The 24,535-nt window shown below is 40.7% G+C and overlaps 1 protein-coding gene across 5 annotated transcripts; it reads right to left on the reverse strand.

The window, feature by feature from the left end:
- Positions 1-333: 333 nt before the first annotated feature.
- LOC110528928 (zinc finger protein 664-like) lies at positions 334-19,568 on the reverse strand. Of its 5 annotated transcripts, none has more exons than XR_005042064.1 (5): positions 19,432-19,568; positions 18,252-18,483; positions 15,415-15,654; positions 8,752-9,013; positions 334-4,325 (listed from the first exon to the last, which is right to left on the reverse strand). XR_005042064.1 is itself a non-coding variant. In XM_036973133.1 (5 exons), exons 2-5 carry the CDS (start codon positions 18,352-18,354, stop codon positions 3,571-3,573), a joined length of 1,281 nt encoding a protein of 426 aa, XP_036829028.1. In that variant the 5' UTR covers positions 18,355-18,483; positions 19,432-19,568; the 3' UTR covers positions 334-3,570. The 5 variants fall into 5 exon arrangements, 4 of the variants coding, with proteins under 4 accessions (XP_036829028.1, XP_036829025.1, XP_036829026.1 ...); XM_036973133.1 differs by having other exon boundaries at positions 8,752-8,940; positions 15,415-15,648; XM_036973130.1 differs by having other exon boundaries at positions 8,752-8,940.
- Positions 19,569-24,535: the final 4,967 nt, after the last annotated feature.

Genomic DNA, 24,535 nt, shown 5'->3' on the forward strand with positions numbered 1-24,535 from the left:
AGGATAATTATGTTCTGGCCCGCAGACTAGCTACAAGCCCATCAACAAATTGACTGGAGGCCAAACCTAGTTACCAACCCACATTGTATCTAGTAAATTATAAACTGGGTGGTTCAGCCCTGAATGCTGATTGGCTGGGTATGACAATACTTGTCAATTCAATTTCCCCCATCTTCATCACAATACAGATCATTCAAATGTGTGGTTATAGTGCTAAACTTGAAGGACTCATTGTCTCTGTGAACTGAAATTATACTGTTCCCCACCAGTGCCCTCAGAAGAGGAAACAATGATACAATGTAGTCTAACAACATCTCTCTCAAACAGCACAGATGTGATTCACTGTAGAAGCACTGGTCCTCTTACATTTTAATTCCAGGTTGCATATTACAATATTTAAGGGCATATCAGATGGTCTGCTCTGTCCATAACAGTCACACCAAGCATAGGGTTGGTTGGTATAAGATTGAAATGGGTAAATAATGTACCCATGAAAACCCTATGAAATAGCTCCCCAATACCATCTGATGTATATATTTAATGTATTACATGAATGGAGACCCCAACCCTTCCAACAATACATTTAAATCATGTTTTACTGTGATTGTTTCACCCTGCTGAATGTTTTCAATGTATTCCATTTCAAATGTGTCTCCCAGTGCAGCTTTACTTCCAGGCTATTATGACACATCTGGCAGTTTCTTCCATGTTCCTGGGCCCAGTACAATAACAAAACATATGTTTTTTTGGTCACTACCATTCCACGAAAATACCATGCTATATTTTCTTCATTGTACTACAATCTTACATTTTAGTATGGGCTGTTCTTCACATCAGGGTGCTGCTGCAGGGTCTCTGAGTCTCTCGACCATGTCGGGCAGGCCGGGTACAAAGCTCAAGTCACGCTCTCCACTTCCCTCCAGGAGTTATTTAGCAAGCATGACAACACATCTCTCCCGACAGACACAAGCAAAAACTCTTGCATAAATGTAGCAGCTATACACCTCATTAGCAATCTGACATGTGTTATTGCATGGAAACTGTAGGCTACTAACAACAGCAGCTACATAGTCTAGTTTACTATGGCCCTGTATCTCTGACCAGGGTAAACACAGTTGTAATGTTGTGTATTGTATATACAGTATTTCACTTCAAACAGTTTATTTCATTTAAGAGAAAAAAAAGCAGTTGCCCAGCATAAATTCATCTACAAACATTTTTCATTACAATCTTGTCACTTAGCAGATGCTCTTATCCAGAGCAACTTACAGGGCTAATAAGGGTTAATTGCCTTGCTCAAGGGCACAATGACAGACTTCGCACCTAGTCGGCTTGGGATTCAAACCTTGCAACCTTTCAGTTACTGGCCCAACACTCTTAACCGCTAGACTACCTGCCAGATCAATTAACTTCAATACAGTTATTCAAATACATTCATCATCAATGACTAAAATAATGAATCTAGTATTAAAAGACAATGTTAATAAACACAAGTAGATTCATAACTGTTTAAACAAAAGTTGAGTAATATTAAATAATCGACCCAAACAAATGCTTAAAAGTGATCATCACACCATCTTTATCTGATATACACTGTGTACAAAAAAACCTTCCTAATATTGAGTTGCACCCCCCCTTTGTCCTCAGAATTATCCAAGGTGTTGAGAGCATTCCACAGGGATTCTGGCCCAATTCTTCCCACAATTGTGTCTAGCTGGGAGTGGATCTCTACTCCGAATAGCTTGTTTCATCTCCTGCCACAGATTAACAATTGGATTGAGATCTGGTGACTCGTGGTGACCACTGCAGTAAACTGAATTCACTGTCATGTTCTTGGAACCATTCCTGGACAAGCCTTGTGGCATAATCCTGCTGAAGAAATCTATTTGCAGATGGATACACTGCTGCAGTGAAGGGATGCACCTGATTGGCAATGATGTTTAGAAATCCTGTGGTATTCAAAGTTGCTCCACTTTTATCAAGGGGCCCAGAGTGTGGCATGAATACAAACTCCACACCATCACCACCAGCCTGCAAAGATGACACGAGGCATGATGGATGTACTCGGGGTTTCCTCCATACCCCAGTCCTCCCATCAGCATGAAACAGCAGGAACAGGGATTCATCAGGCCAGGCAATGTTTTTCAAATTCTCCAGCGTCCAGTGTTTTCATTTCTTAGCCCACTGCAACTGCAGTCTCTTGTTTTCTGCTGAAAGCTAATGGGGATCCATAATAAATTCATACTAAAAACCACATCATTAAGGATTATAGTTTTCAGCTGGGTTCACCTATGTCATGGAAAGAGCAGGCGTCCCTTCATGTTTTGTACACTCTGTACATGTTGTGTCTACCAGCTCATTCCCACGGAAAACTGCAGAGAGAAGCAGTACCACCCAGTCAAGACATGAGACTTCTCACAGAGGATATTACACCCTAAGGCCAAATCCAAGGCCATCTCAATATCTTTACAGTAGAAGCTAACAAAACACACCAAAACTGACAAGGTGCACACTGATCAGTAAAGTAAAGAGAGGATAACATACATACTATAACGCTCCCTCTCCTCTGCACAGTTCTCTCAGTGAGAAACAATAGGATTACAATACAGTGTTCTACGATTTCTTCATTTGATCCAATTCACTGTTACCACTTATTTAATGACATGATAATTAAGTGGAGTGACTAATCTTAGCTGGTCTGAAATAACTGATGAGGCTTCTCTCCTTTATGTATACATTGGTGTCGTTTTAAATGGCCCAATCTGTAGAATCTCTTCTCACAGTCAATGAATGCAGTGATAAGGCTTCTCTCCTGTGTGTACACGTTCAAGTCATTTTAAGTGGCACAGAAGAGAGAAACTTGACGCACAGTCAGAGCTGATGTAAGGCTTCTGTAGTAGCAGAATCAGAATTAGTTAGGTAACATTGATAAATAAGATGTTGCATTTATATAATAATTCTTATGCGAGATATTTGTCATTAGAATGTCTTCTTTTGGATAATACTGTTTGCAGTTATGCCTTCTCTGCCAGGGCTTAGTCACATTGGGCCCCAGAGAGGGGAGAGGTCAGGCCTGTCTTCTTATGGGAATGTGTCTAATTATTTACATGTCTCCTCTGAGGTTGCCCTTATCTTGATTTAGTATATGACCTAAGAGGCTCACTGTCTTTTCTGATATTGTCCAGGAGGGGGTGTATTTGATGCCATTTGATGCCATTGGATGAGGTAATGTTTTTGGTTCTAAGTGGTACCAAGAACAAGATAAGAACTTAGTTTAGGAGACCAAACTGAATGCTGTCTGGCTATGTGTGTCTTTGCTATAAAGGATCTCAGTTACCAATATGTAAGCACTCTCAGATAATTAATTTATAGACACTGAATTGATCTGAGAGTCACAGGGCTATGGTGACGCTCATATAATTAAAGATGGACTTTATGATAACTCTTGACTTGTGTGTGGTTTGCTCTCTCGTGATTTGGTAATACAGGAAATTTCCACGACACTTCTCTCCTATGTGTGCTCTCTGATGACCTTTAAGCTCAGCTGTTGTTTTAAAACATTTTCTACAGTCAGATCAATGGTCCTTTCTGTTGACCTTGGTGTCTTTTTAAGGTGCTTAGTCGAGAAAACCTCTTTCCACAGTCAGAGCAGGAGTAAGGCTTCTCTCCTGTGTGTGTTCTCTGATGACGATTTAGCTCAGTTGATGTTGTGAAGCATTTTACACAGTCAGAGCATACGTAAGGCTTCTCTCCTGTATGCATACGTTCATGTGATTTTAAGTTGCTCAGTAGAGAGAACCTCTTCCCACAGTCAGAACAGGAGTAAGGATTCTCTCCTGTATGTATACGTACATGTGCTTTTAAGTTGCTCAGTTGAGAGAAACTCTTTCCACAGTCAGAGCAGGAGTAAGGCTTCTCTCCTGTGTGTGTTCTCTGATGACGTTTTAGCTCAGTTGATGTTGTGAAGCATTTTACACAGTCAGAGCATACGTAAGGCTTCTCTCCTGTATGTATGCGTTCATGTCGTTTTAAGTTGCTCAGTAGAGAGAAACTCTTTCCACAGTCAGAGCAGGACACAGGCTTCTCTCCTGTGTGTATCCGTTCATGCACTCTCTGATGAATGATCAGAACCTCTAATGTTGTGAAATTCTTTCCACAGTCAGTACAGGAATACAGATTCTCTCCTGTGTGTATTTTTAGGTGTATTTTCAGCTTTGATAGAAATGGGAAAATCTCCTCACAATGTGGGCAGTGATGAGATCTCTTAGCGCTATGATCTTCCTGCTGTTGCTCTCTGGATGCAGAGAACGTGGCAACATCGTTTCCTGTGTGAACAACATCAGAAGAACTAGTCAGTTGGTGGACAAACTTACTCATTCAAGGGTTTTTCTTTATTTTTACTATTTTCTACATTGTAGAATAAGTGAAGACATCGAAACTATGAAATAACACATATGGAATCATGTAGTAACCAAAAAAGTATTAAAATAAATCTAAATATATTTTAGATTCTTCAAAGTAGCCATCCTTTGCCTTGATGACAGCTTTGCACACTTGGCATTATCTCAACCAGCTTCACCTGGAAGGCTTTTCCAACAGTCATGAAGGAGCTCCCACTTATGCTGAGCACTTGTTGGCTGATTTTCCTTCACTCTGCAGTCCAACTCATCCTAAACCATCTTAATTGGGTTGAGGTCGGGGGATTGTGGAGGCCAGGTCATCTGATGCAGCACTCCATCACTCTCATTCTAAGTCAAAATGCCCTTACACAGCCTGGAGGGGTGTTTTGAGTCATTGTCCTGTTGAAAAACAAATGAGTCCCACTAAGCCCATACCAGATGGGATGGCATATTGCTGCAGACTGATGTGGTAGCCATGCTGGTTAACCTTTCTGATCTCCCCATCCCGGATCCGGGATCGTGAATACAGACTCAAGCTCATTACCATAACGCAACGTTAACTATTCATGAAAATCGCAAATGAAATGAAATAAATATGCTAGCTCTCAAGCTTAGCCTTTTGTTAACAACACTGTCATCTCAGATTTTCAAAATATGCTTCTCAACCATTGCAAAACAAGCATTTGTGTAACAGTATTGATGGCTAACGTAGCATTTAGCATTAGCATTCAGCTGGCAACATTTACACAAAAAAACAGAAAAGCATTCAAATAAAATCATTTACCTTTGAAGAACTTCAGATGTTTTCAATGAGGAGACTCTCAGATAGCAAATGTTCAGTTTTTCCTGAAAGATGATTTGTTTAGGACAAATCGCTCCGTTTTCTGCGTCACGTTTAGCTATGAAAAAACCCCTGTATCCAGGATTGTGTAAATCTATCAGCAAGCTCATTAGCATAACACAACGTTAACTATTTATGAAAATCGCAAATGAAATGAAATAAATATGCCATCTCTCAAGCTTAGCCTTTTGTAAACAACACTGTCATCTCAGATTTTCAAAATATGCTTCTCAACCATAGGAAAACAATAATTTGTGTAAAAGTAGCTAGCTAGCGTTAGCATTTAGCGTTAGCATTTAGCGTTAGCATTTAGCGTTAGCATTTAGCGTTAGCATTTAGCGTTAGCATTTAGCGTTAGCATTTAGCGTTAGCATCCAGCACGCAACATTAACAAAAACATAAAAGCCTTCAAATAAAATCATTTACCTTTGAAGAACTTCTGATGTTTTCAATGAGGATACTCTCAGTTAGATAGCAGATGCTCAGTTTTTCCAAAAAGATTCCTTGTGTATTAGAAATAGCTCCGTTTTATACATCACATTTGGCTACCAAAAAAAATCCGAAAATTCAGTCCTCAAAACGCGAACTTTTTTCCAAATTAACTCCATAATATCGACTGAAAACATGGCAAACGTTGTTTAGAATCAATCATCAAGGTGTTTTTCACATATCTCTTCATTGATACATCGTTCTTGGACACATGCTTTCTCCCCTGAATCAAATGGTAAAGTAGAAGCAGCTGGCAATTGCGCACCGAATTTGACGCAGGACACCAGGCGGACACTTGGAAAATGTAGTCTCTTATGGTCAATCTTCCAATGATATGCCTACAAATACGTCACAATGCTGCTAAGACCTTGGGCGAACGACAGAAAGTGTAGGCTCATTCCTTGCGCAATCACAGCCATATAAGGAGACAATGGAAAACAGAGCTTCAGAAATTCTGCTAATTCCTGGTTGATGCATCATCTTGGTTTCGCCTGTAGAATGAGTTCTGGGGCACTTACAGACAAAATCTTTGCAGATTCTGAAACTTCAGAGTGTTTTCTTTCCAAAACTGTCAAGAATATGCATAGTCGAGCATCTTTTCGTGACAAAATATCGCGCTTAAAACGGGAACGTTTTTTATCCAAAAATGAAATAGCGCCCCTAGAGCTCTAACAGGTTAATAAATCACTGAGTGTTACCAGCAAAGCACTCCACCATCACACCTCCATGCTTCGCGGTGGGAACCACACATGCAGAGATCACTCATTCACCTACTCTGCATCTCACAAAGACACAGAAGTTGGAACCAAACATCTGAAATTTGGACGAATCACACCAAATTACAGATTTCCCCTAGTCTAATGTCAATTGCTCGTGTTTCTTAGCCCACATCAAGTCTCTTCTTATTGGTGTCCTTTAGTAGTGGTTTATTTGCATCAATTCGACCATGAAGGCCTGATTCACACAGTCTCCTCTGAACAGTTGATGTTGATGTGTCTGTTACTTTAACTCTGAAGCTGGTAACTCTAATGAACTAATCCCCTGCAGCAGAGGTAACTCTGGGTCTTCATTTCCTGTGGCGGTCCTCGTGAGAGTCAGTTTCATCATAGCGCTTGATGGTTTTTGCAACTGCGCTTGAAGAAACTTTCAAAGTTCTATAAAATGTTCCGCATTGACTGACCTTCATGTCTTAAAGTAATGATGGACTGTCATTTCTCTTTGCTTATTTGAGCTGTTCTTGACATAATATGGCCTTGCCCTTTTACCAAATAGGGCTTTCTTCTGTATACCACCCCTACCGTGTCACAATACAACTGATTGGCTAAAACGCATTAAGGAAAGAAATTCCACAAAGTAACTTTCAACAAGGCACACCTGTTATTAATTGAAATGTATTCCAGGTGACTTCCTCATAAAGCTGGTTGAGAGAATGCCAAGAGTGTGCAAAGCATTCATCAAGGCAAAGGGTGGCTACTTTGAAGAATCTCACTTTTTTGGTTACTACATGATTACATATCTGTTACTTAAAGTTTGTTTTCGCTTATATTACAATGTAGAAAATAATAAAAATAAATAAAACCTTGGAATAAGTAGGTGTCCAAACCTTTGACTGGTACTGTCCATGTCAATCAAATTTATTTTATAAACACTTTTTACATCAGCAGCTGTCACAAAATGCTTTTCAGAAACTCAGCCTAAAACACCAATGAGCAAACAATGCAGGTGTAGAAGCACAGCGGCTCGGAAAAGTTAGAAAGAAATGTAGAGAGGAACCAGGCCCAAAGGGGTGGCCGGTCCTCTTCTGTCTGTACCGGGTGACATATGTATTCATATCAGTAGGCTGAACAATACAGGGGAATAAAACTATTCTAAAAGTGGGTAAGAGATGAAAGCTAAAAAGGGGCGTGTCATCCTCCACTCACTATCACAAGGGTTAGTAACTATACAGACTCATTTCATATCATCCTCCACTCACTATCACAAGGATTAGTAACTACACAGACTCATTTCATATCATCCTCCACTCACTATCACAAGGGTTAGTAACTACACAGACTCATTTCATATCATCCTCCACTCACTATCACAAGGGTAAGTAATTAAACAGACTAATTTCATATAATCCTCCACTCACTATCACAAGGGTTAGTAACTACACAGACTCATTTCATATAATCCTCCACTCACTATCACAAGGGTTAGTAACTACACAGACTCATTTCATATCATCCTCCACTCACTATCACAAGGGTTAGTCACTACACAGACTCATTTCATATTATCCTCCACTCACTATCACAAGGGTAAGTAATTAAACAGACTCATTTCATATAATCCTCCACTCACTATCACAAGGGTTAGTAACTACACAGACTCATTTCATATCATCCTCCACTCACTATCACAAGGGTTAGCAACTACACAGACTCATTTCATATAATCCTCCACTCACTATCACAAGGGTTAGTAACTACACAGACTAATTTCATATAATCCTCCACTCACTATCACAAGGGTTAGTCACTACACAGACTCATTTCATATTATCCTCCACTCACTATCACAAGGGTAAGTAATTAAACAGACTCATTTCATATAATCCTCCACTCACTATCACAAGGGTTAGTAACTACACAGACTCATTTCATATCATCCTCCACTCACTATCACAAGGGTTAGTCACTACACAGACTCATTTCATATCATCCTCCACTCACTATCACAAGGGTTAGTAACTACACAGACTCATTTCATATCATCCTCCACTCACTATCACAAGGGTTAGCAACTACACAGACTCATTTCATAGAACTTTAAAACACTGGCAGTTTGTCTACTTCACTTCTTTAGTCTACTAATAAAACAAATGCTGACAATACTGGTGTCAAACCACCAAGTCTCAGTAGCATGAAATAACATCTACCTTCTCATTGAAACAGTTCATCATGAAACAGTTCTACTGCAACTTTTCATACACAGAGGGAAGTTGAAATGAACAACAAACTTAGAACCTGCTCTTACCATGATTAACAGATTCCCCAATCTTCTCCTCCTCCTCCTCCTCCTCTTCATCTTTAATGATGACATTCAGCTCCAGTGTTTGACTGCAGTCTTCCAGCTTCACTGATGCCATCTCTGGATCCTGCAGTGCAAACTGGGCTCCACTGTCACAATCAGGACCCAGTGAATGAATATAGGTTTGGACATAGTCTGGAATGAGAGAGGCAGGCTGGGTTTGTACTCACTATTGATGTAACCGGCCTCAGACTTAATTCAAGTCGTCCTGTAGTAACAATGAGACACAAACATTATTGTCTTGACAGTTCCGGCACTTTCTTTATTCTCTAAAAATATATTATATTTCTTCCTGTTCAATTATCTAATTCAGTGCTTGACTTGGACTGAAATAGGTGCAGGTACTGTTTATATTTAGGTGCAGGAGCTCCACAATACAGTTGAGCTAATATTCTATAAGAGGAACATGAGCTCAAACAGTAGAAATTTGAGGTGCCGGTACTCAGTCAAGCACTGATCTCATTTCAAAAGATCTGGTAGCTAAGCATTGACAACAAATCATTATGTAATTCAAATTAGACAAAGTACAAGCTTTAAATTAGACTACACAATGTAAGTGCACTTAAACCATAGTAGACTCCACAAATTCACATACAGTGGGGCAAAAAAGTATTTAGTCAGCCACCAATTGTGCAAGTTCTCCCACTTAAAAAGATGAGGCCTGTAATTTTCATCATAGGTACTTCAACTATGACAGACAAAATGAGAGAAAAAAAATCCAGAAAATCACATTGTAGGATTTTTAATGAATTTATTTGAAAAATTATGGTGGAAAATAAGTATTTGGTCACCTACAAACAAGCAAGATTTCTGGCTTTCACAGACCTGTAACTTCTTCTTTAAGAGGCTCCTCTGTCTTCCACTCGTTACCTGTATTAATGGCACCTGCTTGAACTTGTATCAGTATAAAATAAACATATCCACAACCTCAAACAGTCACATTCCAAACTCCACTATGGCCAAGACCAAAGAGCTGTCAAAGGACACCAGAAACAAAATTCTAGACCTGCACCAGGCTGGGAAGACAATCTGCAATAGGTAAGCAGCTTGGTTTTGAAGAAATCAACTGTGGGAGCAATTATTAGGAAATGGAAGACATACAAGACCACTGATAATCTCCCTCGATCTGGGGCTCCACGGACGATCTCACCCCGTGGGGTCAAAATTATCACAAGAACGGTGAGCAAAAATCCCAGAACCACACGGGGGGACCTTGTGAATGACCTGCAGAGAGCTGGGACCAAAGTAACAAAGCCTACCATCAGTAAATCCTGCACCATCATCAAATCCTGCAGTGCCAGACGTGTCACCCTGCTTAAGCCAGTACATGTCCAGGCCCGTCTGAAGTTTGCTAGAGAGCATTTGGATGATCCAGAAGAAGATCGGGAGAATGTCATGTGGTCAGATAAAACCAAAATATAACTTTTTGGTAAAAACTGAACACGTCGTGTTTGGAGGACAAAGAATGCTGAGTTGCATCCAAAGAACACCATACCTACTGTGAAGCATGGGGGTGGAAACATCCTGCTTTGGGGCTGTTTTTCTGCAAAGGGACCAGGACGACGGATCCGTGTAAAGCAAAGAATGAATGGGGCCATGTATCGTGAGATTTTGAGTGAAACCCTCCTTCCATCAGCAAGGGCATTGAAGATGAAACGTGGCTGGGTCTTTCAGCATGACAATGATCCAAACACACCGCCCGGGCAACGAAGGAGTGGCTTCGTAAGAAGCATTTCAAGGTCCTGGAGTGGACTAGCTAGTCTCCAGATCTCAATTCCATAGAAAATCTTTGGAGGGAGTTGAAAGTCCCAAAACATCACTGCTCTAGAGGACATCTGCATGGAGGAATGGGCCAAAATACCAGCAACTGTGTGTGAAAACCTTGTGAAGACTTACAGAAAACGTTTGACCTCTGTCATTGCCAACAAAGGGTATATAACAAAGTATTGAGATAAACTTTTGTTATTGACCAAATACTTATTTCCACCATAATTTGTAAATAAATTCATTAAAAAAATCCTACAATGTGATTTTCTGGATTTTTTTTCTAATTTTGTCTGTCATAGTTGAAGTGTACCTATGATGACAATTACAGGCCTCTCTCATCTTTTTAAGTGGGAGAACTTGCACAATTGGTGGCTGACTAAATACTTTTTTGCCCCACTGTAAATGCCAAAATGACTCAAACATTTCGTACAAGGTTGCAGTGTTTTAGGCAGCACGTACCATTTTTAAAACAGTAATAGTATTTCCGTTACCATAGTAACATTTATAAAGATAGAAACAACGTAATGTGTCTGAATACTACAACACATGATAATCATTACATTCATCTTCAAAACTGTAGTGCGACTGTGAAATTGTCTCTCTGCACCCGCACTGAAGCCCATTGGCGCAGACAAGAGTGGACACTGCCATTTTACCAGCTTGTGAATTTTACACAAAACCAATAACATGCTAAACAAAACTCAGAAATCTCAAATAAATATATTCTTTATTAAAATTACCTTGAGGAAATGTACATCCATTCAGACAAACCCAAAGCTTCTAGCTATGTGACTTGTAAAATAGTTGATCACAATCACCTGGTTTGACTCAAAAATAAAACATCAAACGTGATAATACCGTAACGGATGTTACCTAGCATGGTATGACATGATAATACATAGAAACCGACACAAAGGTTATCTTCTTGACATCACAGTTCTGGCGTTTTCTTTATTCTGAAGAATGGTGCCTGCCTGGAACTTCCTGTTCCCCCACTACCACAGTGCAGCGACAGATAAAACAACAAGACAGATATTTCACCAGATGTATAAATGTGAAGCATCCGCTTAGCGTTTCAACTCACTACCAAATATGGTAGTGACAGGAAGCCCACTGGCACGCAGTGGGAGAAGATGGAACGAGATGTATTTTGTCCGACATTCTGCAAATGTTTTAATCTATGAAACATCTGATCTTAATACAGTTCTGTTCCCAAAACTAAAATATTTGATGAACAGATCTGTAGACTTTACCGTTTGCAAAAGTTTTAAATAATTGCGTAATTTAGAAGAAACGTAAAAGCGAATTGAGTTATTGCACACGAGCGATTCACAGAAGAGTTCCCTAACAGAAATGTGCAGATGTGTTGTATAACGCACCAGTAGGATCTCGCTGACTCGTGCTTGGCTCTGCCCACTATGACTGATCTGTTCCCATTGGAAACGACCAGCTGTGGTCTAATCTTGGATTAGTTATAAAAATAAAAAAACTTGTGCAATTGTCCATTCATTCAGGGAGTGAGCTGCACATCATTGGGTGAGTCAGTGAAACTGGAAAGCTTGATTAGGACTATAACTTCCTCCTCATATTGTACAATGTGTTTCTCCTCACACCTGGCCTAGGCTATTGATGGATTAGAGACAAGGTTGTTTTTATTGACCTCAGATTCTCCATTTGTCAGTGTCAAAGCAGCCTGTCATTTTGGTCATTTGAGAGGTATTAAACCTGGACGACGCGGCGCAGAATTGGCCCAGCGTTGTCCGGGTTTGGCTGTCATTGTAAATAACAATTGGGTCTTAACTGACTTGCCTAGTTAAATAAAATAATAATTTACCTTTTAAGATTCTGTGAAAGTCTCCAGTCATCTAAAATTGCATGAAATTTGTTTTTAAAAGGCCACATTTTGCCAGAACGCTAAAGCCACAATAATGCATGCAATACTTTATTATAAAGGTATTTTATTTCATGTGTTCTGGTACCTCAGAGCCCCCCAGGTCACCCCCCCCCCCCCCTCTTGGGATCACTTCCTTGTCATGGTATCTCTGTGCATTCAAATTGCCATCGATAAAATGCAATTGTGTTTGTTGTCTGTAGCTTATGCCTGCCCATATCATAACCCTGATACCACCATGGGGCACTCTGTTCACAACACTGACATCAGCAAACCACACGCCCACACAACACGATATATGGCAGTCTGCAGATGTGAGGCTATTTGGGCATACTGACAAATTCTCTAAAACAACAAAGGTAGAGAAATTAACATTAACTGATCTGGCAACAGCTCTGGTGGAAAATCCTGCAGTCAGTTTGCCAATTGCATGCTCCCTTAAAACTTCAGACATCTGTGGCTTTGTGTTGTGTGAAAAAAAAACAGCCCATTTGAGTGGCATTTTTGTATTTATTAGAGATCACCATAAGCTGCTGCCAAGCACCTACTCTTGTCTCCAGCACAAGGTGCACCTGTGTATGATAATCATGCTATTTAATCAGCTTCTTGATATGCCACACCTGTGAGGTGGATGGATTATCTTGGCAAAGGAGAAATGCTCACTACCGGGGATGTCAAACAAATGTGCACAAAATTTGACCGAAATAAGTTTGTGTGTGTGTGGAACATTTCTGGGATATTTTATTTCACCTCATGAAACCAACACTTTGCATATTTCGTTTATATGTTTGTTCAGTGTATACAGTATTTTTTTTTTTATCATGCAAAAACTATCAATAACGAAATGTAAATTAAACTAAAATCAGCCTGCTTTTCTGTTCTAACCAGGTCCCTACACAGGCTGAGAAGGATCCTGTAAGAGCAGAACATTATCTGGTGACAGTAGTCCTTGTAGTCTTGGAGTCCCAGAAACTTCTCAGCTGCAGATATAATGATGTCCAGCTTCTTGGACTTCATGTACAGTACAATTAATAACTGTGGCTATAAATGCTACAAAATCCACCTTCACAATATGTGTATCCAGATCACTTGATTGACATAAAACATTTACAACTGGTTGTGGTGCATCCACCTCCATATCTTCTATAGAACTGTGGCCTCTTGCCCTTATAACTCTCTTAAATACACTCAGGATGTAGTCGTTAAAACTCGTTTTTCAACCACTCCACAAATTTCTTGTTAACAAACTAAAGTATTTGCAAGTCAGTTAAGACATCTAATTTGTGCATGGCACAAGTCATTTCTCCAACAATTGTTTACAGACAGATTATTTCACTTTCACTTATTTCACTTATAATTCACTGTATCACAATTCCAGTGGGTCAGAAGTTTACATACACTAAGTTGACTGTGCCTTTAAAACAGCTTGGAAAACGATGTCATGGCTTTAGAAGCTTCTGATAGGCTAATTGACATTTGAGTCAATTGGAGATGTACCTGTGGCTGCATTTCAAGGCCTACCTTCAAACGTAGTGCCTCTTTGCTTGACATCATGGGAAAATAAAAATAAATAAGCCAAGACATCAGAAAAAAAAAAACTGTAGACCTCCACAAGTCTGGTTCATCTTTGGGAGCAATTTCCAAACACCTGAATGTAACACGTTCATCTGTACAAAAAATTGCACGCAAGTATAAACACCTTCTTTGGGATTTGGTTGGCGGATCGCATCCAACTCTTAGGTGCCTACACCTCCACCTACTGTACTGGTGTGAGGCCATTCATAGCCTACATACATTAAATTCATTAATATGCTAATGAATACAAAATTGCCCCGCCAACTATTTGCCCTCTAAAAAAAGTGAGGAAAAATGTTATTGGTTCGTGCAGGAGACTGTGACCTCCTCCTCAGCCCCCATTGGCAGTACGCCCAGAACATTGTTCAGTTTCAAGGTCTCAGCACACGCAACAGCAAAATGTTAATTATGAATTATCAATAATGAATAAGCTAAAATCATGCAAATATAACTTGTCTGAGTAAGCAGTGTAAAGGAGAACTAACGGGACTGCCCCGGCAGAGCTCCCGACCGACGTGTTCTATGGTTCTTTAAGTTTGATGGAACCTCTCTAGCTTGTTGATAATAAAGAATGATTCCTTTAAGTTTGACTTGTGGTGATTTTCTATAAACGCAAAAAAAACAAAACACACCCCAGACCATGACGGACCCTCCACCTCACTCTAAAACCCACCCCAGACCATGACGGACCCTCCACCTCACTCTGAAAACCACCCCAGACCATGACGGACCCACCACCTCACTCTGAAAAACACCAAAAGAAAGATGCCCAGGGTCCCTGCTGATCTGCGTGAATGTGCTTTAGGCATTCCGCAAGGAGGCATGAGGACTGCAGATGTGGCCAGGGCAATAAATTGCAATGTCCGTACTGTGAGATGCCTAAGACAGCGCTACAGGGAGACAGGACGGACAGCTGATCGTCCTCGCAGTGGCAGACGACGTGAAACAACACCTGCACAGGATCGGTACATCCGAACATCACACCTACAGGACAGGTAGAGGATGGCAACAACTGCCCAAGTTACACCAGGAACGCACAATCCCTCCATCAGTGCTCAGACTGTCCGCAATACGCTGAGAGAGGCTGGACTGAGGGCTTGTCGGCCTGTTGTCAGGCAGGTCCTTACCAGACATCACCAGCAAAAACTTTGCCTATGGGCACAAATTCCCCCCAGAAATGTCTGGGAACTTGCAGGTGCCTTGGTGGAAAAGTGGGGCAACATCTCACAGTAAGAACTGGCAAATCTGGTGCAGTCCATGAGGATGAGATGTACTTCAGTACTTAAACAGTTCATCATGAAACAGTTCTACCGCAACTTTTCATACACAGTGGGAAGTTGTAACGAACAACAAAATTAGATAGAACCTGCTCTTACCATGAGAAACCGATGTCCCAATCTTCTCCTCCTCTTCTTCCTCTTTAATGTTGACATTCAGCTCCAGTGTTTGACTGCAGTCTTCCAGCTTCACTGATGCCATCTCTGGATCCTGCAGTGCAAACTGGGATCCACTGTCACAAACAGGACCCAGTGACTGTCGGTTTGGACTCAGTGTGGAAGGAGAGAGGCAGGCTGGGATTGTCCTCACTGTTGATGTTACCGACCTCATACCTGAGTCTGCAAGTAGTATAAGAGAAACAGACACAAAAGTTATTTTCTTGAAAGTTCTGGCAAGGTCTTTCTTCTCTATAAAATATATTCTATTTTTTCTTGTTCAATTATCTAATTCAGTGCTTGACTTGGACTGAAATAGTTGCCGATACTCATTTTGGGTGCCGGTACTGTTTATATTTAGGTGCAGGAGCTCCACAATACTTTTGAGATAAAACTTAACCTGTAGTAGATAAATGCATACAAGACTCAAAAACCATTTAGTACAAGGTTACAGTTTGTTTTAGGCAGCACAATGTGCTATTTTCCTTAATAACCTTGTATTCATGGTTTTACTTTTTTTTTAAACAATTGTATTTCCTGTTCACACCATAGTAACGTTTATAGATAAAGACAAACTGAATTTGTCAACGTTAATACACATGTAGAAAAAAGATAAATCATTACATTTAAAGATAATCAAAACAGTAAACCGTAGCTGTAAAATTGTCTCCCTCTGCTACATCCACACTTCCTGAACTGAAGTCCGTTGACGCAGACCGAGCGGTGCCGCCATTTAACCAGCTTGTGAATTTTTCCTGTCATGGAGCTCTACGGATAATTCCTTCGACCTCATGACTTGGATTTTGCTCTGACGTGCACTGTCAACTGTGGGCCCTTATATAGACAGGTGTGTGCCTTTCCAATCATGTCCAATCAATTTAATTTACCACAGATTGACAACAATCAAGTTATAGAAATATCTCAGGGATGATCAATGAAAACAAGATGCACCTGAGCTCAATGTCGATTCTCATAGCAAAGGGTTTGAATACTTTTGTAAATAAGGTATTTCTGTTTTTAATTTTTTATAAATGTGAAAACATTCCTAAAAACCTGCATTTGCTTTGTCATTAATGGGGTATTGTATGTAGATTGATGAGGAACGTTTTTTAATTAATTAATTTTAGAATAAGGTACCTTCTCCGCTATGCAATCTGGTTTCCGAGCTGGTCATGGGTGCACCTCAGCCACGCTCAAGGTCCTAAACGATATCATAACCACCACCGATAAAAGACAGTCCTGTGCAGCAGTCTTCATCGACCTGGCCAAGGCTTTCGACCCTGTCAATCACTGCATTCTTATCGGCAGACTCAACAGCATTGGATTCGCAAATGACTGCCTTGCCTGGTCCACCAACTACTTTTCTGATAGAGTTCAGTGTGTCAAATTGGAGGGCCTGTTGTCCGGACCTCTGGCAGTCTCTATGGGCTTGCCACAGGGTTCAATTCTCGGGCCGACTCATTTCTCTGTATATATCAATGATGTAGCACTTGCTGTTGGTGATGCTCTGATCCACCTCTATGCAGACGACACCATTCTGTATAAATCTGGCCCTTCTTTGGGCACTGTGTTAACAAACCTCCAGATGAGCTTAAATGCCATTCAACACTCCTTCCTGTGGCCTCCAACTGCTCTTAAATGCAAGTAAAACTAAATGCATGCTCTTCATCCGATCGCTGCCCGCACCCACCCGCCCGACTAGCATCAATACTCTGGACAGTTCTGACTTAGAATATGTGGACAACTACAAATACCTAAGTGTCTAGTTAGACTGTAAAATTTCCTTTCAGACTCACATTAAGCATCTCCAATCCAAAATTAAATATAGAATTGGCTTCCTATTTTGCAACAAAGCCTCCTTCACTCATGCAGCTAAATACACCCTCGTAAAACTGACTATCCTACCAAATCCTTGACGATGTCATTTACAAAATAACCTCCAACACTCTACTCAACAAATTGGATGCAGTCTATCACAGTGCCATCCGTTTTGTCACCAAAGCCTCACATACTACCCACCACTGCGACCTGTACGCTCTCGTTGGCTGGCCATCGCTTCATACTCGTCGCCAAACCCATTGGCTCCAGGGAATCTATAAGTCTTTGCTTGGTAAAGCCCCACCTTATCTCAGCTCACTGTTCACCATAACAATACCCACCCGTAGCACGCGCTCCAGCAGGAACATCTCTCTAGTCACCCCCAAAGCCAACTGCTCCTTTGGCCACCTGTCCTTCCAGTTCTCTGCTGCAAATGACTAACTAATTGCAAAAATCACTGAAGCTGGAGACACTCACTAACTTTAAGCATCAGCTGTCAGAGCAGCTTACCGATCACTGCACCTGTACACAGCCCATCTGTAAATAGCCCACCCAACTACCTCATCCCCATCTTATTTATTTTTGCTATTTTGCACCCCAGTATCTCTACTTGCACATCCATCCCTCTAGTGTTAATACTAAATTGTAATTATTTCACCACTATGGCCTATTTATTTCCTTACCTCCCTAATCTTACTACATTTACACACACTGCATATATATGTTTCTATTGTGTTATTGACTGAACGTTTGTTTATCCCATGTGTAACTCTGTGTTGTTTTTGTCGCACTGCTTTGCTTGGCCAGGTCGCAGTTGTAAATGAGAACTCGTTCTCAACTAGCCCACCTGGTTAAATTAAGGTGAAATAAAATAAATAAAACAGTTCTACAGCAACTTTTCATGCACAGTGGGAAGTTGGAATGAAAAACACCAACTTAAGATAGATAGAACCTGCCCTTACCATGAGAAACAGATGTCCCAATCTTCTCCTCCTCTTCTTCATCTTTAATGTTGGCATTCAGCTCCAGTGTTTGACTGCAGTCTTCCAGCTTCACTGATGCCATCTCTAGATCCTGCAGTGGGCTTTGCTGTCACAATCAGGACCCAGTGACTGTAGGTTTGAACTCAGTGTGGAAGTAGAGAGGAAGGCTGGGTTTGTCCTCACTGTTGATGTTACTGGCCTCAGACTTAATCTGAGTCGGCAAGTAGTAATAAAGAGAAACGGACACAAAAGTTAGTGCCAGAACTGTCAAGACTTACTTTATTCTCAAAAAATATGGTTAATATTTAGGTGCAGGAGCTCCACAATACTGTTGAGCTAATATTCTATAAGAGGAACATGAGCTCAAACAGTAGAAATTTGAGGTGCTGGTACTCAGCTCCGGTGAGCTCCTGTTCAAGTCAAGCACTGATCTCATTTCAATAGATCTGGTAACTAAGCATTGACAACAAAACACGAATTCATACACATTAGACAAAGTATACACTTTAAATTAGGCTACACAACTTAAATTCACTTAATCTATAGTAGATTTCCTTAATTCACATAAATGCCTCAAAAACATTTAATACAGGGTTGCAGTATGTTTCAGGGAGCACTATGTACTATTTTCCTAAATAACCTTTCCCTGTATTATTTCAATCAAAAACCAATGGTCTTTCCGTTCACACCATAGTAACATTTATAGATAGACAGAAACTGAATGTCTCTGAATATTAGTACACATGTAGAAAACTGATAATCATTACATTTAGCTCCAAAACAGTAGTGCAACCGTAAAATTGTCTTTCTCTGCTGCACCCTCAGTGCCTGAACTGAAGTCCGTTGATGCAGACCGAGGGGGAACCGCCATTTTACCATCTCCTGAACTTTACACAAAACCAAAAACGACATGTATAACGAATCCAGAAATCTAAAATAAATGGATCCTTAATGAATTTACCTTGACGAAATTATATACATCCACTCAGACTAACCCAAAGTCTATGTGATATGTAAAAAAAAGTGATCACGTTCACTCATGCGGTTTGACATAAAAATAGCACATAAAACCTTTATCAAACGTGATAATACCTTGACGTATTTGTTACCTAGCATGGTATTACATGTTCTTTCGATATTAGAACGTGCTATTACATACCAGTAGTAATACATTAGAAACGGACACTAAAGTTGTCGTCTCGACTGCACAATTCTGGCGTATCCTTTATTCTGAAGAATGATGCGCGCCTGCGCGGAACTTCCTGTTCCCCCACTACCAGTTTCTAAACCCAGAGACGTAAAAACGCGAGACTTCAGAGAACGCTTGTGAAGCGGACCAATCCGTGGTTTGACAAGTCAATGAGAGAAGTGAACAATTCTGATACTTTTGCAGCGGCTAATGGAGATCCTAATAAATACCAAAAAGATTCCGTCGGTACACACTTGATACATGGCCATTCTTTTATCAATTTCATAACTGCAGTGGTTTATTCACAATAGCTCTCACTGCGTATCTTACGTATCTCAGCATCACGTGAGTAGGCAGACACTCTTCACTCTTCCAGCGAAACTCCAGATATAACACATTTAACGGTGCCCTGCTCCGAAAAACAATGCTCTCTCCTTCTGCTCTTCTGAGACGCATGAAATCAAAACAAAACCACTACTGGTCACTGACTGACTCTACCTTTCCTCATGCCTCCTTTACCATCTTCCTGACCTCAAATGAATCGCGCTCCAAAAGAAACCAATGTTCGTTTACAACCTTTGGTCGGTTTGCTCCATTTTTCGTTGTCTCCGTCTTCCATTGATACTTACCAACTTTATTCAACTGGGAGATATCAGACTCGAACAGCACATCCGCTTCGCAATATTTCCCTCCCCAAAACCAGACACACCCCGCTACGGACTAACTCCTGAATGTACAGTATAAACCTGCATTGAATAAAGCCAACAACTACAGGTTAAATGACAATTTCACGCTGGTTTAGTAATGGCATCAGTGGCGATGTCTATCAGACTTTATTTCGCCCAAAATTGTCCGCCTGTTTTGATCCAAAACTAGCCGAAGGTCAGCCTGATCAGCTTGTACTCATTGAAATGCATTAGATACACGAATACATGTATACAATATTGCATGAGTTTGATTATTTTTTGATATACACAATAATGAAATATATTTATTTAAAATTAAAATAAAAAAATCGAATATCTTGTAAGATGTTCTGATATAGACAGAATGACTGAAAATTACCTTAAAATCAGTAATTTACAATTTCACAATGGAATTTATAACTGTCATGTCTCCAAACTGGGAGAAGCAGAAAGAGCAAGTCATTCACCCGACATTTGTTCCTCATGGCGGCAACACAACGATACGAGGATAATTGTAAGAATCAACATTTCTGAAAACGTTTCTGTTAATGTCGCAAACTATTTTCTCTAGGCTAACATAAGCAACTCTGCCTGGATACTTACATGCTAACTAATAAGCTACCGTTAACATGCTAGTTAACACTAACTTAGTTGCTAGATAGGCGGGAAAGCAGGGCCAACATATTTGATGGTTGTACAAACTGTCAGCTAGTTTACTGTATCTGTTTAGCTAACTACGGTTAGCTTTGTTTTCTGGTAACGGGTGTGGAGTCATTATTTGACCATTACATTTTTTTTAACTAGCTAGACATCAACGTTACTCTCTGGGTACCTACGGTGAAGCTGGTTGGTTTGCTAACTAACTGTAGTATGGGTTAGCTATCTAGCTAGCTAAGAACGTTAGCTCACAGGGGAGCTAATCGCCTAATCTTACAATTATATGCAGTGTGTGCAAATGTAGTTTATATTGTGTTGACGGAAAGTTTGTTTATCCCATGTGTAACTGTGTTGTTTTTGTCGCACTGCTTTGCTTTATCTTGGCCAGGTCGCAGTTGTAAATAAGAACTTGTTCTCAACTAGCCTACCTGGTTAAATAAAGCTGAAATAAATCAAATAAAAATAAGTCACTTCCAGGGTTTCAAACAGTCTCTTGACACAGATTGCAAGGTTAAGCAACATTGGTGGTAAGAACACAAAGGACTGTGCCCACAAGGTCATGGACAGGTATGTCATATCTTTAGAATAGATCCAATAAGAAAGTAATTTTAAAAGGTATCGTTAGTGATAAACTGTCTGCAACAAAGACAGTAAATCCAAGAGCCTGATCTCCTCAGCAGTTTGATAGTGTTCAATTCACAAAGAACATCCTGTGTGTGCTTGACTTTCAGGCTCTTTACCAATGGCCTGATGTCCTTGTTCAACTTCAACGTGTTGTGTACTTCTAGGAGTAGTGGGTGGAGGAGTCAGGTGCATAGAGCAGGGTAGTAGATACGTGGATAGTTTATTCCCAAAGTAACAATGTCGGTCAACGCCACACACACGGGCGCTATAAGACCCAGGACGAAACGGTTCGGGAAAAATAACATCCACAGAAATCACACACATCAAATAACAGAAAACAAGCCCGCACGAAAGCCGGTATGCCTACTGGGTTTAAATAGCCCAAAACCTAAACAAGAAACAGGTGCAACTAATCAGACAACACTAAATGAAACAGAAAAGGGGATCTGTGGCAGCTGGTAGGCCCGCGACGACGACGTCGCCCGAACAGGAGGAGGCACCATATTCGGCGGGATTCGTGACACAACGGCCATCACGCAAAACGGGGATTAGGAAACACAACTGTGTACTCTTGTCAACCGTACCTATAAACATGTCATTATTCTGTAGGATATTTTGTATTAATAACTGGGTGGTGAGAGCCCATGAAAGCCCATGTGTTATGATGACATTTATCATGGCTGTGAGTGTCATAGCCATAAAAGAAAAGTCCTCATGGTTTTGTGGTACCGTAACCACACAATACATGGTTACAGTCTGTATCCATGTGTAACCGATGTGAAATGGCTAGCTATTTAGCGGTGGTGCGCGCTAATAGCGTTTCAATCGGTGACGTCACTCGCTCTGAGACCTGAAGTAGTTGTTCCCCTTGCTCTGCAAGTATCGCGGCTTTTGTGGAGCGATGGGTAACGATGCTTTGTGGGTGTCAGTTGTTGATGTGTGCATAGGGTCCCTGGTTCGAGCCCGGGTCGGGGCGAGGGGACGGATGAAAGCTATACTGTTACATTGGTGCCGTGACCCGGATCACTGGTTGCTGCGGAAAAAGAGGTCAAAAGGGGGGTGAGTGTAACCGATGTGAAATGGCTAGCTAGTTAGCGGTGGTGCTCGCTAATAGTGTTTCAATCGGTTACGTCACTCGCTCTGAGACCTGAAGTAATTGTTCCCCTTGCCCTGCAAGGGCTGCGGATTTTGAGGCGTGATAGGTAACGATGCTTTGTGGGTGTCAGTTGTAGGGTCCCTGGTTCGAGCCCGGGTCGGGGTGAGGGAACGGATGAAAGCTATACAGTTACACATGCTCCTGGTAGAGCCGGAGGTGATGGTTTCCACGTCACCACCACATAGGGTCGTTGTGTGGTTTTCCACTTTTGAGTGCGACTCCAAATCCAGACCTCCATGGGTTGATAAATTTGATTTCCATTGATAATTTGTGTGATTTTGTTGTCAGCACATTCAACAATGTAAAGAAAAAAGTATTTAATAAGAATATTTCATTCATTCAGATCTAGGATGTGTTATTTTAGTGTTCCCTTTATTTTTTTTGAGCAGTGTAGTTAATATACTGCACCAACTACATAAATATATGATCGTGTCCATTGTCTTCTATTTGGACTTTAAAACGCAGACAGCAGCGCCGCCATTTTACCAGCTCGTGAGCCTTTTTTAAAAATACACATAACCAATAACATAAAAACGAACTCAGAAACCTCAAATAAATTGAATATTTTTAAATTACCTTGATGAAATGGTGTACATTAAGTCAGACAAACCCAAAATCTCAAGGTATATGACTTGTAAAATCGTTTTCATCACGACACAAATTTAACATAGGAAACCTGGCAATCCCTTGACGGATTTGTAACCTATCATGTTCTTTCGATTTTAGATAGCACGTTTAAACTATTACCTACCGGTAGTAATACATAGAAACGGAGACAAAAAGCACCGTCTTCACAGCACAGATTCTGAACAAAGATGCGCGGCCATAGAGATAGATAGAGGACTTATCTTTGTGTCTGTGTCATTATAGCGTCAGTGACAGAATTGAGGGGATTCGATTAGTTTGGCCTGGGCTCCCGGATAGGCGTGTTTTGCACGGGGTGAAAGTTGATGGCATTTGTTTTGTTTTTGGCCAGGTGCCACATTCAAAGCCCAAACAAAAGTGATGTAATTAACCACTTGGAGTAATGAGTAGGATTCTGTGTTTTTCACATGAAAAGTTATTGATTGTGATAAAAAGCTTTATCTGCCTTCAATTAAACCTGGTTTAAAAAATTAGAACAAATATTTTATGGAAAAGAGCTGTTTCTGGATGATGCACCATGCTGCCTTGTTGACAGAATGACCGAAAGGCGCAGATTACTGTTGCTATTTGAGAAGGGCACTAATCCCTTGCCAGATTTGCCTGTTCACCATTTACATCACGGGCCATAGACCGGTGGCCCCGTGGCTCAGCATAATCCCTACTGACGAGCCAGCTGGAGATGACTCCAACAGAGTCAGGAGGGATCAGCCAATGAAGTTGGAAGTACCACCCAGTTGACTACATTAAAATGGTGAAAGCCAGCAATGCATTGAGTTATATTAAGAACGAGAGACAGCCTCCAAGATGGCCGACCATTGTTTTGAACGTAATCTACTCACGGTCAGATACGCCTATTCAAGGAGGCTGACATCTTGCTAGATTCCGGTTTCAGGAGCCCATTAGTAAATGTTAGTGGCGGTCTGTGCCTTTAAGACAAGGGAGGACAGGTCTTTTTTTTATGAGCATGGCCTTATTTCTATAACAGCATATTGGATGACTATCATTCACCCAGCTCAATGTAACATCGACAGGTTTAGGCTACTACATGATACTCTAATTTTCCCTATACCCTTCAAGTGGTTGCTACAACCTAGCCTATGAATGAAAGTTTACAACGTAGGTGCACAGGTCGAGAGAAATCTGAGTAATCAAGGTGACATTGACACATTCAATACCGTCTTGCACACTCTTACCTGTATCTATCTGATCTGGGGTGTAATCATTAGTCCAACAGTTGCAAACAAGAGTTTCTATTAGACAAATACCGGTATATTTATCTTTGATTTCATTTGCTTCATTTTAAGGA

The sequence above is a fragment of the Oncorhynchus mykiss genome, unplaced genomic scaffold (assembly GCF_013265735.2).
Source record: "Oncorhynchus mykiss isolate Arlee unplaced genomic scaffold, USDA_OmykA_1.1 un_scaffold_222, whole genome shotgun sequence".
In the NCBI taxonomy this organism is placed as follows: Eukaryota; Metazoa; Chordata; class Actinopteri; order Salmoniformes; family Salmonidae; genus Oncorhynchus; species Oncorhynchus mykiss.

What these genes read in the sequence shown, in the direction of transcription:
- LOC110528928 (XM_036973130.1), bottom strand. Translation starts at nt 18,354, where the DNA reads ATGGCATCAGTGAAGCTGGAAGACTGCAGTCAAACACTGGAGCTGAAT. An exon ending in TGGGACATCTGTTTCTCATG is followed by an intron (nt 15,655 to 18,251) that starts GTAAGGGCAGGT and finishes TACTACTTGCAG; the next exon opens with ACTCAGGTATGAGGTCGGTA. An exon ending in TGGGGAATCTGTTAATCATG is followed by an intron (nt 4,326 to 8,751) that starts GTAAGAGCAGGT and finishes TTGTTCACACAG; the next exon opens with GAAACGATGTTGCCACGTTC.